This window comes from Phragmites australis, chromosome 16 (genome assembly GCF_958298935.1).
Source record: "Phragmites australis chromosome 16, lpPhrAust1.1, whole genome shotgun sequence".
NCBI lineage: Eukaryota > Viridiplantae > Streptophyta > Magnoliopsida > Poales > Poaceae > Phragmites > Phragmites australis.
The window spans coordinates 26,477,606-26,493,410 of record NC_084936.1 but is presented as its reverse complement, the minus strand read 5'-3'; the positions used below and the strand labels follow the sequence as shown (position 1 = coordinate 26,493,410).

General features: G+C 45.9%; 2 protein-coding genes across 2 annotated transcripts; both read left to right on the top strand.

Annotated features, from left to right (window-relative positions):
• Positions 1–2,082: 2,082 nt before the first annotated feature.
• LOC133894919 (DNA damage-repair/toleration protein DRT100-like) lies at positions 2,083–3,451 on the top strand. Its single transcript, XM_062335116.1, has one exon. The coding sequence runs from the start codon at positions 2,092–2,094 to the stop codon at positions 3,226–3,228; it is 1,137 nt and encodes a 378-aa protein (XP_062191100.1). The 5' UTR covers positions 2,083–2,091; the 3' UTR covers positions 3,229–3,451.
• LOC133895182 (uncharacterized) lies at positions 3,351–8,688 on the top strand. Its single transcript, XM_062335349.1, has 6 exons — positions 3,351–3,380; positions 4,812–5,208; positions 7,558–7,641; positions 7,937–8,012; positions 8,112–8,167; positions 8,244–8,688. Exons 1-6 carry the CDS (start codon positions 3,351–3,353, stop codon positions 8,273–8,275), a joined length of 675 nt encoding a protein of 224 aa, XP_062191333.1. The 3' UTR covers positions 8,276–8,688.
• The last annotated feature ends 7,117 nt before the right edge of the window (positions 8,689–15,805 follow it).

Here is a 15,805-nt window from a genome sequence, read left to right as displayed (position 1 = left end):
TAAGATATATAAGAATGTTAAGTCTCTAATGGTACTAAGACTATCTCTAAGGATTTTTCTTGAGATCCAAATTCCCTTCACGACGAAATTTTTATTCACTTTAGCGTTCCAACGGTAGGGGCAATAGGAGATGAGCGGTGTGCCAAGGAGCTAGGGGCAGCAACACATGGGATTAGGGAGAAGTAGAGCAGAGAGAGGCAGCTTAAATGGTAGTCTGATTGAGGGAGAGTCTAGTAATTTTTGATCCAAAACTTGAAAGCCTGCCACAGAAGGAGTCCGCCCAAAACTTTTCATGTCGAAATATATTACTATTAATTGAATATTCAATGACGAAAGCGCAAAATCGTCATTAATTGTTTCATATTTTATGACAAAAAAATTGGTTATCATAGAAAATAGGTGTCCAGCCTGCCCAATTTCATTTCATGATAGAAATCACTCAATTAGTCACTAATGGTTCAATATACATGTCATCATTGTATTTCATCAAAGGGTTATCATCATAAAAGATCAGATTTGTTATAGTAAGAAGATCCACCATTAAATTCAAATATGACGGTTCGGAAGTGCCGACTGAAAAAAATAAAATAGGCATATGATCATTAGCATCCGCCTTTCACATGAGCCCCTTAGCGTTTTGACATGGCAGCATATGCCCACTAGTCGATTATACTTGGCGTATGTGTGCGTCCGACTCATGCTCGAAAAAAAACTTGTTCTATTGTTTAATTTTTCTTTTTGAAACAATTTGAGGTTCTTCTTTTTAATCCTGTGGCCAGTATATCACCATGCATGTTCGTGCAATAATGTGTGTTGATTTGGGCACGTAACATAGGTCTTAATCATCTTGTGCATTGCATACGCTGCATCTCTTCATGTGTCGTCGCGGGGACAGATCCACCATGTGTGCGCCCGAAAGCTAGCTGCGCGCCCCCGCCCGTTGTTCCTAGTCACCCCATGCGTGGAGACGTGAAGTGAACCCATCCATGTGCGAGGTTACATGCCGGCCGGCCATCCTCCGATGCGACGCGACGTACGCCACATCCATGCGCAGCATCAAGAAGGCCAGGCCAGCACATGCCCACGCCGAGATCTCTCATCCCCACCCTTGTAAATCTCTCGCGTGCGTCGCAGCGCAAACTCGCCGCTCGACTGCATGCAGATGCGTGTTTCCAGAAGAAGGCTGTTCAGATCAGCGAGGAGATCGACGTCGCTTCGTGGCCCTGGTCTCCTGGATGCCTGGATTCCTCATGATCGATGGAGATTCTGCACGGGCCGCGCCATGCATGATCGACGACGGCTAACCCCGCGTCCCCGCCATCATGGTGATGGATTTGGTCGATGCGTGGACGCCATTATCAGCTTCGGCGTCGGATCCTCTGTCCGGTCGAGATCCAAACGGGGCAGAGCATTCAATCCAGTTTGGTGCGGGGCAGATCGCCAGATCGCGCCATCATTCGCACGGCGCGGCCTCTTGAGAGGAGAGGAGAGGAGAGACGGCACAGTAAACGCGCACCTACACACGCACGCTGACGCGGTCTGGCGGTGAGACACACGCTTTGTGGCGAGCAGATAAAGGCAGCGCTGTGAATGCCCCGCACGTGCCCTGCAGAGGCCCTTGCCCCACAACCCTAGATTGCCGCTTTTGCCCCTGGAAGTTGGTCTTATTCACAGACCGACCACACCTGACATCCCTAATGGCCAAAAGGAAATGCATCATACCTTAATTTGGATTAGTTGGATCTAGAGATGAGCGACAATGAGCTCATGATCACTTAACACGATTATCGGTTAACAGAAGGGACTAATAAATTTGAGCAAATTGTCATAACAATGACGATCGTCGCTTCTTGCAATCTGGCTGTACGTTGACGTGATCACAGCGTCCTAACCAGAGGGCAAAACGGCCATTTGGTTACCGTCTCGGTCATCACGTCAGCCCAAAATGCTCCTGCTAGCTTACAACTGCAGCAAGGATAACGAACGCGCTTACCGGTGGGCAAAACAGTCAATTCGACACTCTGCCAGCCTCTATTAAAATCTTTAGCTCTGCTAGCTCGCCACTCAGCACTGTCCACTCGAGCCAAAGCAATGGCATCTCCCGCTGCAAGCCCGGCCATTGCTCCGGCGTTCCTCGCGCTCGTCGCCACCCTCGCCGTGCTCCTCCCCGCCGCCGCGGCGTGCCCGGTGGCCGACCGGGACGCGCTGCTCTCGATCCGCGCCGCGCTGTCGGAGGAGCGCCTCGGCGTGTTCTCGTCGTGGACGGGCACCGAGTGCTGCATCAACTGGTACGGCGTGAGCTGCGACCCCACTACGGGCCGCGTCGCCGACCTCTCCCTCCGGGGCGAGGCCGAGGACGCCGTCATGGCCCCTGCCGGCCTCCCGGCCTCCGGCGTCATGTCCGGGTACATCTCCGACGCCGTCTGCCGGCTCGACCGCCTCTCCTCCCTCATCCTCGCCGACTGGAAGCAGATCACCGGGCCCATCCCCTCCTGCGTCGCCACCTCCCTGCCCTACCTCCGCATCCTCGAGCTCCCCGGCAACCGTCTCACGGACGAGATCCCGCCGTCCATCGGCAGCCTCTCCCGCCTCAACGTGCTCAACCTCGCCGACAACCTCCTCTCCGGCGCCATCCCGAGCTCCATCACCTCCCTCGCTTCCCTAAAGCACCTCGACCTCGCCAACAACCAGCTAACCGGCCGGGTCCCGTCCGACTTCGGCAAGCTCAGCATGATGAGCCGCGCTCTGCTCGGTCGGAACCGGCTCTCCGGACCCATCCCGTCGTCGGTGGCGTCCCTGCCCCGGCTCGCCGACCTCGACCTCTCCGAGAACCAGCTCACCGGCGCGATACCCGACGGTCTGGGGTCGGGCCACGTGCTCACCTCCCTCTACCTCGGCGCGAATCGGCTGTCGGGCAGGATTCCGGCGAGTCTGCTCCGGAACAGCGGGCTCGGGATCCTGAACCTGAGCCGGAACGCCGTGGAGGGCCCAATCCCGGACGTGTTCACGTCGCAGTCCTACTTCATGGTGCTGGACCTGTCGCGGAACCGGCTCACGGGCAGCGTGCCGCGGTCGCTGGCCTCCGCGGCGTACGTCGGGCACCTGGACCTCAGCCACAACCGGCTGTGCGGCACCATCCCCGCCGGCCCGCCGTTCGACCACCTCGACGCCGAGTCGTTCGCCAGCAACATCTGCCTCTGCGGCCTCCCGCTCGGCAAGTGCACGTGAGCCGTCCGATCGACCGGAGCCAGAGGCTTGCTTACTTGATTGGCTACTTAATACTGTACTGCAGTGTGGTGTGGTGTGGTGCACCGTACGTGTACGACGCGTAACGAACTTAACATTCGTGTATGGGCCACGTTGTTGGGCCACGTTGTGAGGTTGGCTAACCTGGGTAATCGTATAGGTCTGGGTATAAGTGACAATTTGGGGGGGGGGGGGGGGGGGGACGTGTTTCGATTCCTTGTCCCCGTTTGTTTTACCTGGCTAAGCAAGAAATTGGATGTTTGGTTATCTTGTCTGCTGTTTTAATGTCTGTATTTCTTAGAATTTACTTCGTCAATTTAGATAAGTTAAAACCGTTCTTCTGAGACTAGTAAGCCTAGGCTTAGGCGAGACGAGCTGGATAGGGAAAAGCCAACCGAACACGCCTTTGGTGTTGTGGTGTGAGAAAAGCCAGCGGGCGAAGAAAAGATGAATGTTTGTTCCTTCCTCCCTCCCTCTTCTTCAATTTGATTTTTCTTTTCTTAAAGCATGGATTGTACAAGTGTCAGAGAAGCAAAATATTAAAGATGTGCCGAGAGCTTGTATGAGAAGCAGTGGATAATGATGCCTCTGAGTCCTGAATATATAGTGCATGTCCAACTGTGTCAAGTTGTGATTCAAGTACAAGCTAGGCCTTATATACTCTGCATTTAAATTTAAGCATAATAAATACTGTAGGAAATATGTATTTTTTCTTATTAAATATCTTATGTAATATTCTGACTTCTTAGTGTGTGGTGGTGTACATATCAATAATATAGAGATCAGAGATAAACTGTTGTGTGATTGTATTATTTTAATGTAACGATAAAATTTGATAAAACTCTGTTTTTTTTTAAAAAATCGTTGGCCGCCGTCCCCACAACGGCACACAACGGCTTGGAACGTACTGCCTGTGCTTGCATTGCACTCTGTACTCAGTACGGTGCTGCGGCGGTACAAATCTTTGCCGTCTTCCTCGCGAGTCGAAGCAGTCAAGCAGTACATTTACTTTGACAGACTATTGTTCGCTACGGAGTACTCCACTACGCACAAGCTGAAGTCGAGCAACAACTGGTAACTGCCATGGACCACCTTCGCTTGTAGTTACTATACATGGTTTGCAGAGAGGAAAGGGAAGAAGCATCTTGAACAGAAGGACAGGTTCGGTACTAACGGCTACTGCTATTGCCTTGTTTTTTAAGGATACTATTGCATTGTCTTTTTAGAGGATTTGTCACGTTGAATTTTTTTTATATTTCTTAAATCGAAAGTTGTAAAAATAGGTGTCCGTTTAGAAAATTCGCACCGTAGACTCCTATCGCCTATTGGAAGGACGATAAGAACATACCGTCCTTCTAACAGGCGACATATTTAGAAATAAAAAAATAATGCATTTTTTTTGGGCCATCCCGACCCATTAAGGACTTCTCAACAGGCCGTTTTGGCCCAGTCGATCAAGTGGGCTTTCTCATTCTCGGCCTGCTAAAAATCGTTTACCTATTTCATATCGGTCCAGTTGACCCGAATTCACATCTCAAAGCCCACGGTTCTGGAGTCCAGTCTAGCTTCCGCAGCACGGCACACAGCTCCTCCGCAATCTCGCGGCGACGCGACAGCGACGCACCCACCGGAAAGCTCGGTGCGGGCGATCTCGGCGGCGGCGGGGCGCATGCTGCGCGCGCGGCGGCGGGGAGGGCGCGGGGCGGTGGACGACTCCGGGGCACGAGGGGCTGCCCAAGGGGTACCTCTTCAACCGCCCGCCGCCGCCGCCGGGGGAATCGCAGAAGTGGGAGAACTGGGAGCTTCCCTTCTACGTCACCTCCTTCCTCACCCGTCGTCATCCTTGGCGTCGGCCTCAACGCCAAGCCCGATCTCACCCTCGAGACTTGGGCGCACCAGAATGCACTCGAGCGCCTCCAGCAACAGGAGCTAGCCGCCGCCGCCGAGTGATCTGCTGGTCAGGTCACTCCGAACCCTAGATTTTTCATGCTTGTTTCGGTTCCATTAAGACACTTGGTATGGTGATATATGTCTGTGATTCCACAAATGTATGGATATCAGATTGAAAACTGTATCCCTGTTGCTGTTTCATTGGGTAACTTATAGTGTTTGTTATCTGTTGCATAATGACGAACATCCCATACACTTTGAATGCATACTAAGGTGTATTATTCGCCCCTATAATGTTTTGTCTAAATGCTTCCTGCTTTCCTTAACAGAATGAATCATTAGGCGGCAATGTGAGATCTGAAACTTGGCCAAGCTATTTTGGTATAGAAATATGATGATAGCAACTTAGCAAGGTTCGGTAGGTTATATACTATGTTGCTCAAACAAAAGGTCTTGCCAGTTGCATACCATAATTTGTAATTTTGCATAGTGTTAGATATGATTGGAGTAAATGTAATCTATTGGTGTGCGGGAACTACATGTGTATGGATTTTGTCCTCCAAACTCAACAGTTGCTACACTGCATGACCAAGTTTAGGTGATCATGGGAAGTTTGAATAATTGATCTGTTGAATACGACGATTAATTCTGGAAGTAGTTGGAATCACACTAGTGTGTGTCGATGACAAATATTATCCTTCAGTCTGGGTGTTTATAGGGCATTGCTCCCTCATGGTTTACTGAAATTGAAGAGAAATGCTCTAGATCACAGTGTATTGGTATTCTGTATTGGCTTCCTTTCTGCCGGATGTTACTCCTCAATGCTGAATTTGTGAAAATGATATGAAGTAACCAACAAGAACAATGCCCTAACGTAGGACTATAGACTCTGTTATTATTAAGGGTTTATAATTAGTACCACGGTATTTTACCAACTGACTGTAAGAATTGAAGATGCTGAGTATGGATGTTTAAAGATGTAGCAAAGGAAAGTGGATTCAGGTGGCCAAGGTAAATGTGACTTCCAATTGGAACAAGAATGGCCTGTCCACGACTCCTGGCCTCGCACCGGGGCTTGCCCCCGTAAATAGATTTCTTTCGGACAGCCTCGAGCGCCTGTGGACCACAATGGGAGCGCGACTTGCCCGTCACCATCTTTACCAACAAAAGTATTTTTATTCCGTCACTACGGCTTTTGATGTCCAGGCATGCATTGCTCCTGCTCATGGTATATGATTACCTTTTTGGGCACCAATGCTGTTGCTGCGGCTTTGGTAACATGAACTTCTTACCTCTGAAGTCATATAAGCTTGCTTTAATTTCCATTAATGTTTTATTTTTATGATTTGACATATGAAATGAACAAAGTTGATGTTTGGTTAATGCTTCAGATGATATTGAAGTTGTGCCAACCGCACTGCTAAATGAATTCAAGAAGCCCCTTCACCAATAGTCCGGATTCTTAGAACTGTCACTCTCTTGCTAGTGGTGATAAGAGTATGTAAGCTTAAAATTGTAACCATAAGCGGACAAATATATACCAGTAAAACAGTATTGATGTTTCTGTATTGTTGACTGCTAAATAAAAGTAGTGAACATGATGTGTTTCCATTTGTTTGGGACCATAGCTTGCACATGAGCTAGTGGTTAATTTTTTAATGTCTAAAGTAGTTAAGTTGAAATTGGTGACTGTAAGGACTATTTTATTTCCATACATTCTGTTAGGTGACAAGCAGGTTACTCATAACTAAGAACGCAACACAGATCTTCAGACTGTTAAGTTGTAACCATACTTTTAAGTCATCACCTGAGTATCTGCATCTAAATAAATTTTATAGACACTACTGTCAAGTAATTGTTGAGAGTTGATTTCATGGAGTTTTTGGTCTACAAATAAAGACCTGAAACTTCACCAGTTTGTTGTTTCTTAACGTTACATCCTGCAAACCTTGGTCTTTGGGGCACCTTATCTATCACTTTGATGTAGATTTGTTCTGCTTTGCGTGCTTTTTTAGAAGGGATGCTTCAGCTACATATTAAGTTTTTGGTGGTCTGTACATATCTACCTTTATACGAGTACATGTTTAAACTTTTGCATAGATCGGAAGCTATGGCATGTGTGCTTTAGAAAGAGCTTCAGTTCTTATTTATCAGATACCTCTTGTTGCATCTTGATAAGGCACATCAACTTCTAAAATTAGATATGGGCAACTTATCTTGCAAGCTTACAGTTTTTAGCTGAAAGTTATGAACCAATCTTCGTGTTGTGAGTTGTGACACTAACATCTTACCTGATGGTAGATTTGGAAGAATTGTAGTTGCCATGGGGTCAGTGAGGGACAACCCATATATTCTAATTTATGGGCTGAATTGTTTTCGCTGTTAGCTAATCTTATCCTTTTTCAGCAATGTTGCCTTCAGGTAGAGTCCCCTTGCCTTTCTTTTCAAACGGATCTCGTGACTTAATCTTTACAGTTGCAAATGGAACTGGCTGCGCAAATGCAGGTATGATAACAGTTTCCCGTTTACTGGCCACTGCCCGTTGGCTGGTCGTGTATTCTCAAAATAACATATACTTGAAACTAAAGGGTGGATAGAGTCATTACTAGCTGTCATGTTGTTCCATCTTACATGTTACTTATAATTTCCCTTCCATTTTCTACCCTCTCCTGCTTCACTAACTTGTTGATCACCATGATTGTACTCTAACGGATATGTATGGTTCAGCTCTGTTCATCCCTAATGGAAGTAAATGAAACATTGCTTTCTTAACCGTCGTCCTTGTGTTGTGTTAGCTCAGATGCATGTGTGGTGTGGTGGCCTTTTCAGCCCGTGCGTGCCTTCACCTTCCAAACGTTACTCAAACGTGACTCCAGGTCAGTACCCAGTTACCTACTCCTGTTGCTATGGCTATGACGTTTTTATTCAGAGACTAGCATGGGGCTCAAGGTTCTGTCTATGGATTGATGCTGTAGGTGTAGCGATACGGTGTCGTTGTTGACATGTCCCTCTGGGGGCAGCCGCAGTCCTTGTATGCAGTATTTGCTCTCATGCAGAAATGAAAGCATATTTCCAATTCCTTTGTTCTGATCTGGCCTGTCGTGCAGGTAAAGACCTTTCTATCCAGCGAAATGGCTGACCAATAGTGAGCTGTGATGTTTGGACGTATATGCTGAATTGCTGACATTTGTAGCTCAACTGAAAGCTTCTGCAAGTGCAGCAAACTAGCTAGCAACTCAGCAATTCCTCAGTACACGTATAATTCCATGTCTAGACATGCTTTTCCAAAGCCCGTTTGGTCAGGATCAGGGGCCGCACCTGGGAGCCTTCTAGTCCCCCCTTCAATTTTTAGACGTGAAAGAGAAAAAGGAGAAGGAAGAAGAGGGAAAGCTCCCTTCATGGCCTTGGATCCGCTATTGGATGGATGGTACTGAAAAGGCCGTTACACCGACCGTTAGCATATCGATTGTCTGGGGTTTGTTGAGTCTTAGAGTTAAAAATGAATACACGGACAAATATACATTAATACATGTGTTCTGTTTACAGGGGGCACACCACGGTCTACTTTGGACAGCATTCTAGTGGTGACTAGACATCCTTAACGAGACACGATATTTGGTTGTTGGGTCTAGTTTTCCGGTTCTTAATTGGAGTAAGGACTTCAAATTTAGTTTTTGACGGCTCAGTTTCGTCTAAAACCTACCCTCGTAAGAAACGCTGAACTTTTTTTTAGGGCTAAGAAATGCTGAGCTCCATCAGCATCTTATAGCGCACGGCGCGTGCACTACACGTGTCATGCGTAACGCGTCCAGATGGATAGATTATACATGCACACGTCCACAGTAGCGTACAATGGCATCTTAGTCGGGTCATTAGTGTATTGGCATCGTTCTGCACCACACTTATTTGTGTTACGAACAAAGAGTCTTGTGTTTTATAGCGTATTATTTGTGTTACGAACAAAAAGAGTGATCATAACTGTCAATGACGGCTGTGCTTGTCCGTTAAGGAATGTGTGTATCCTCAACACACATATCCATTCATATTGTATATATTCCTATATATTCATCTTCGATAAGTGAAAGCAACAAAGATTTCATTCTCAAGTTCAATTCTATACTAAACACGTTATCAGTCACGTAGTTCTACTGACATGCTATTCGGCTACAACACAGAAAAACAAAGGCTCGGTGATCTCGAATTCACAGGTAACCAATAATGTCGGATTTATCCAGGATCTATGAAATTCTTACCTCTCTGATCATGTTGGAGGATGCTATCCTTCATCTTTTAACCTGACCGCACTGTCCCTGCATCATCATCGCGTCTGCTACGAACTCCATCGTGGCCATAGTCATTTCTCTCACCGCGACAACCGCCGGTGCCTCCATGATGCACGCTTACGCGACAACGGCGTCCGCATAGGCTCACGCCACAGCATGTGTGGCACCCAGGGCACCCATAGTGCGCGCGGCGCAACGGACACGCGTCATGTCGTGGCACCTCTTCAAGGCGCATGGCAAAGCGCAACGGCGGTACCCTCCGGTGCAACACCACTCGCACGCGATTTTTTTAATATTATTATTTTATAGGTAAATTTCAAAAATAATACGTAAATAACAAAATTTTTTTAAAAAATAACTATTCACATCCTGGTCCCGCGAGAAAGGGGTTTTTGCATCTTCAAGATGCAAAAAAGGAGTTTTCACGCCCCGAGGGCTCGAAACAATCTTTTTCGAGTTTCGATCACACTTTCATGTACTCAAAGCTCGAAAATAGAGTTTTCGTGTCATGATTGTATGAAAAAAAAATCACATCTTGAGCACATAAAAACATTCTTTTCGAGTTCTGATGCGGAAATATGATTTGCATGTCAGAATTTATTTTTAGCGCAAAAATTTTTTTTTGCTTTTGCATTCCACGAATTAAATTATTTATTGTACAGAAAATCAGAAAATGTATTTAAATTTTATTATATGCATGCAAAAACATTCAGTGAAAATTTTATTTCTATCACCAGAAAAAATATTTAGAGCAAAAATATTATGTCGCTTTTTATTTTGTGATTCAACTTATTTCTTATACGGAATAGAAAGATGGAAAAAAATTGTAGAATCACTTGTCCGATAATGGAACATAGTTGGTAAATATTATATATGTTGATAAACATTACATGGGACGTAGAGGTTTTCGTCGTATCACGAATGGACACTAATCATACAGAGATGACAGAAATAAATATTGGTATATACGGTACGTCTAAATACTAATCTAATAGCGTATTGATGCTAAACCTAACATGCCTTAAAGAATAAAAATAACCCGAGTTATAATAGATGCTCTACTGAGTGCACATAGGATATTTGCTCTTTCTCTAGGCATAAGGACCTACCGCCTTGGCACGACGGGCCTTCTCCTGCTTCATTTCCTCTCTATACCTTGCGTGCTTTAGCCTTGGTGCGGTCCTATGCTGCCTTCCTTATGCACTCCTCCTTTTGCTACTTGGGGCATAGTTCCTTCTGTTGTTCCTCATACTCATGCTTTCGTAAGCTTGCCTCTTCCACTGCATGTTCATTTTGACTCAATGCTTCTGGTGCTTATTTTGCTCCATGTCCAGCCATTCCATGAAGTCATAGATAGGTGGAGGAGTCTGGATGGAAGCCCCCCATGCTTCTTAGGTGGGCTTGACGGAGCTGAGGAAGATATTGCAGTTGAGAGAGTTGAGGAAGTAGTAGTCTATTCATGGTTCAGGGTGGGATTATTTATGGTCGCTAGAGGCTAGTGTATGAACTGAGTGCATGGGTATGGCTCGGACTGGAGGACGGAAAAATTGTGTGCAAGAACAAATGAGTAGGGATTTCTTGTGAAAGTTGGAAAAGTTGTGTCATTGATTATTGACAGAGATTTCCTGTGAAAGCTGTTGCTCTGTGTGGTCATCTCATTCTGTGATAGAAATGTGCATGGGCATGGCTCAGAGATAGAGGACATCGAAAGCTAAAGGGATAAGGTCACACGTGAGTGCCTTCTCATACATGGAGGGGTCCATTGTTCATCATGTATGAGCAGACCAAACTAATGAAATATAAAGTTAAACAAATTACTTTTATTAAGCATAAAAGCAACACAGACTACTCCTGACCCCTACCCCACCACTACCCTGGGCCCTGCCTCTAAAATGCTTTCGCCTATGTGCTGATGCTGGAACGTCTACCTCCTCCACCTCTTGAGGATGCTCGTACGTGGAAGGTGTGTACCAATCGGGCGTGTGACGCTCACGTCTGGGTAACTGGTGGAGACCGTAGGTGCCTTCCGCCTCCTGCTGCATAGTCTGAGTGGGCGGAGGTGCATCATACAACTGAGAGGGGCCCATCACTTCGGAGGCCCCTCCATAGTCAAAGATCGGGTTCCCGTTGGAGTGCGGTGAACTCCCGAAAACCTATTCGGTCGTCTCCATGCGGATGATACCTACATTATAGCGTGTAGAGACATGTGAGTATTGTCACATAATGCGTAATAAATCAAACATTGTGAAATAAAGAGTAGGCAAATACTAGGTGTAGGAATAAACATAGGGGCGGCAAAACCAGAGCCTCCTCCCTGGTCAGGTCGCACTGGTTGAGGACTATCATAGCCATGCCCGATCCACTTAGAGCCTCCTACCTGGTCAGGGCGTGGAGGCTGTGGACTAGTGTACAGCTAGTGGCCGAAGGCAGACGAAGGTCGTGGGGGCCTCTACGTGGAATGTGTGGCATGATGTGCATTCCACGATACATTGTCTCTTGGCCGCCAAATGGGAGAACACTTCAATAATATCATCGATCGCCATACCACATGTGCCATGCTCGCGCAATCTAGTAGCTGAACTCATCGCCTCATCGTGAATCTCTCTCTCAACGTCGGACTATTATAGACGAGAAATCATTACCACCAGTAGTTACGTGAATATAAAAATCGATGAGAATTTGCTCATTTCATGTACCGCAAAGTGTAGTTTCACTCCTGTGTGTCCTAGGTAAAGGGCAGCAGTGGTAGCAGAGCGTTGATGTGGTGGGTCCTCGACATGAAGGAGACGTGTGCGAGTCCACGAAGTGTACCACTTGAGGTACTACTTGTAACTATAGTCATCGTAAGACGCACCATACTCGATCACGTCCTCAAGAGCATGGCCCTACTGTTGGAACTAGGGCTGCAACTTGTTGGTCATGTTAGCTAAGCTCTTCTGTGGCCCCTTTATCAACAACCTAAAATGTAGTTTCAATTAGACAAATGAAACACATAAAATATGACGAGGTAGGTGACATTATAACTTACGGGTGTACTGTAATAGGAACACAGTCTCCCAACGGAATGGGGACCTCCTGGCATCATCCAAACTGGTGCATAACTTAGTGGACGGCGTAGTCCTCGACGAATATGTCGAACACCAACTTCTTCTTCGTCATCCAAAACACCGAGCCCTTGTAGCACAAGGCGGAGATCCCACGGTCGGTGGATCGTCGGAGCACCAAGTCAGAGGTGTACAGCTCTAAACGACCATCTCAGGCCACAGGTGGTCGAACTGCTCTATGAAAGCCTCGATGCGGAACAAACCTGCACTCCTTCCCACTACGGCTGCAAAATTATGGTTCCTCTAAGTTAGGGAATGACTGTTACACATACGAAAATTGCAGTTAGTTTGAAGAACGTCCCGTCGACGTGTCCAAAGTGATCCCATCGTTAGCTTGTCGATGTCGTTGCCATCGTAAATGTCTGAGGTGTAGTGCATAGGTAGCACAAGGAGTCGTCCAACCTAAAATCGCTTGAATGACCATAGCTAAAGTAGTAGATGCATACCTGCCAGAAGAGACCTTGGGTGTGTCTTCACGCATACCTCGCACAAGCTGTGGTACGTGGCAGCAAGAACTGTTGAACCCCAAGACACCTGACGAACGTCATCGACGTCTACGTCAGCAATAGCCCGTGCATAGGCTATCCAACGTGCATCTACGATGTTGCCATGGGTGGATGTAAATATCACCAAACCGAACAACCATAGCAGATAAGCTTTCAGGTGTTGAGCAACCTGATAGTCTGTGGGGTCCTCGGTCATTTCCTCCACCTATATAATACCATTGATTATTAGTACTGATAATAAATGGATAAACCTTTTTGCAATATGAAATTAAAGAAGCAACTAAAACTTATTACTAACCCTGAACTGCTCCATCCACTTCTTCTTCGGCCCGTGCTGCTAATTCATGCAATTGGTAACACGTCTCCATCCAATAGCTCAGGTATAACTCCTTAGAACCTCTCGAACAAGTCCTGCCGCCAACCAAGTGGAGTGATCGAGGGGGTGATTGCTTCACCAGAAATTGATAACCCAGTGAGCATGGAGACATCCTGCAACGTGATTTTTATCTCCCCAAATGGCATGTAGAACATGTGTGTCTCTGACCTCCATCAATCCACCAAAGTCGAAACCAGGGAACGATCAAACGAGAACCATGGTGACCGCTCCTTGTGACCATTGTCATCGCCATCCTCTACCACCTGATACAGACTCACGGCCTCATCTGTGGCCTACACCATCCGTGCAAGAGGAAGAAGTCCCGCACGGTCCAACCTGCAATACATGAGTTGAGTAGTTAATATACAAAATAAAATATTACTGTAGGGAAATTGAACTGTTTGTACAACCTGTTGAACCACCAAGGGTGAAGTCCCCAAGCTCTCAGAGGTGCACGCATCGTCAACACAGGAACGGATGTAGCGCCACACGTAGCTTGTAAGAACCCACGATGACGCTGGTCCAAAGAACGGTCCAGAAGCTCGTACAGTGCCTCCATCACTGCAAATAATACACAGACGTATACCAAGGATGTTACACAAATAATGCACAATGCAAAATACACATTAAAAACTGCAAATATCGAACACAACTATTACACACAAATTATCGTATAGTTCTTACATCAGGTACATAAGTAATACACAAATAATATAACTTAGTTCTCACATCACGAACATCAATAGGACACTTAATTCCTATATATCATATCCCTCGTGGTTCTCCCTAGGCATGTGCATTGCTTGTCCCCCATAGACACCTCTCCCCACGTCGAGCACTGATAGATAGCCCTGCTCTAGCATCGCCACGGTTAGACTGCGGGCAATCCTTTGCCTTGTGACCAGACTCATCACACTCGGTACACCTCCTCATAGGCCCGCCCACAAGAAGATTGCAACAAGAGGGAGTCCACGCATCCCTCTAATGACCCAATTGTAAATCTTTGCTATGTTGGTAGTCATGATGCCATATCTACCAAAATGCATCAAAACAAATATTCATCAATTTTTGAACATGCTAGTTCATACTACACATCAAAATAACTTACAAACAACACATACCTAGAACCTCCGGTGTCGTAGAGCAAGGACCACTTCTCCTCTAGCTCCGCCTCAATCTAGTGTGAGAAACATTTGATATTTCTTATCGACCTTCTTCTCACATTATGAAGGTCAATGCTTGCTCCAAGAGGCAGCAACACCTCCGGTACAGTGTTATCATCATTAGGCGGATTCTTATTCCTCTCCTGGACGTTCATCCTTGTGCACTTATCCAATTTCTTTCACAAAGCATCAAACTTGCGACTTTGGTTCTTGTGGGGAACTGTCCAAATTGTATTCTAATTAATCATTAGGGCGAACATTTACACAATCACGACCATGATGATTAACAAGAATCCAATTATGGTAGTCTCAGTATGTGTTTTATGTCCAAGATCGGAACACATACTTTACAACATGATTCACCATATCAAGACATAATAAAGAGCGAGTAATAAAATCAGATTACAAGTCTTTAAGTGACTACAATTTCATAATAATTTACATAACGAATACTAGAAGGATAAAAGACAGTTTCATCTCCTAGTGGGTTAGAGTCACTACGCAGCGGAAAAACATATGAACGACAAAAGATGGGTAGTGCTATGTGCCCATAAGCACTACGCCAAAAGACATCTCCCGAGTAGGTGGCACTACTCTTACCTGTCGCCAACATTGACGGGTGTGAAGTAGCCAAACACTAACTCTTCCTCACCTGAAAAGCAAAGCAACGTGAGTACGAAGATATTCATAAGACTTAATCTATAATAGGTACTTAATAATAACCCGACTCCAACAAGAATGCATTTGAGGATGTGTAGCGAGGAATCGACCATAAAGGTTAAATGAGTTTCATACGCAAAGCAGAATTTGACTTAAAGGTGTGAGCATCTACACCTAACCATAAGCAACCTTCTATTCTAAGATCATTGACATAACATATCTATCATTGAAACCATCTCAACTCATCATCAATATCACCATCCATTCCTAATGTACCATGAAAACATCCCAATATCGAAACTCTACGATTGATGCAAATAGACAGAAGTATGCTCATAACCGAGAGTGCGACAATTCAAATTGATCTTACACCCTGTAGGGGTACATCTTTACCCACACGACACGATGACCATTCGTCTTGGGCTATCCGCTAAAGTACACACAACAGGTACTCGTGACAACCTTTTCCAATTGATCCTTGACTGTTTGAACATGCACCTATAGGTGCGGAGGTCCACTAGGGCTACTCATGGAGCACCCTAGATACGTCTAAAGGTGTGGAGATAGCTAGAACTAC

Excerpts from the sequence above, each read along its gene's own strand:
- LOC133895182 (XM_062335349.1), top strand. The coding sequence starts at position 3,351 with ATGGGCCACGTTGTTGGGCCACGTTGTGAG. Across the intron at positions 3,381-4,811 it reads TTGTTGGGCCACGTTGTGAG|CTTCCGCAGCACGGCACACA; the intron begins GTTGGCTAACCT and ends AGTCCAGTCTAG. Across the intron at positions 5,209-7,557 it reads CCGAGTGATCTGCTGGTCAG|GTAGAGTCCCCTTGCCTTTC; the intron begins GTCACTCCGAAC and ends TGTTGCCTTCAG.
- LOC133894919 (XM_062335116.1), top strand. The coding sequence starts at position 2,092 with ATGGCATCTCCCGCTGCAAGCCCGGCCATTGCTCCGGCGTTCCTCGCG.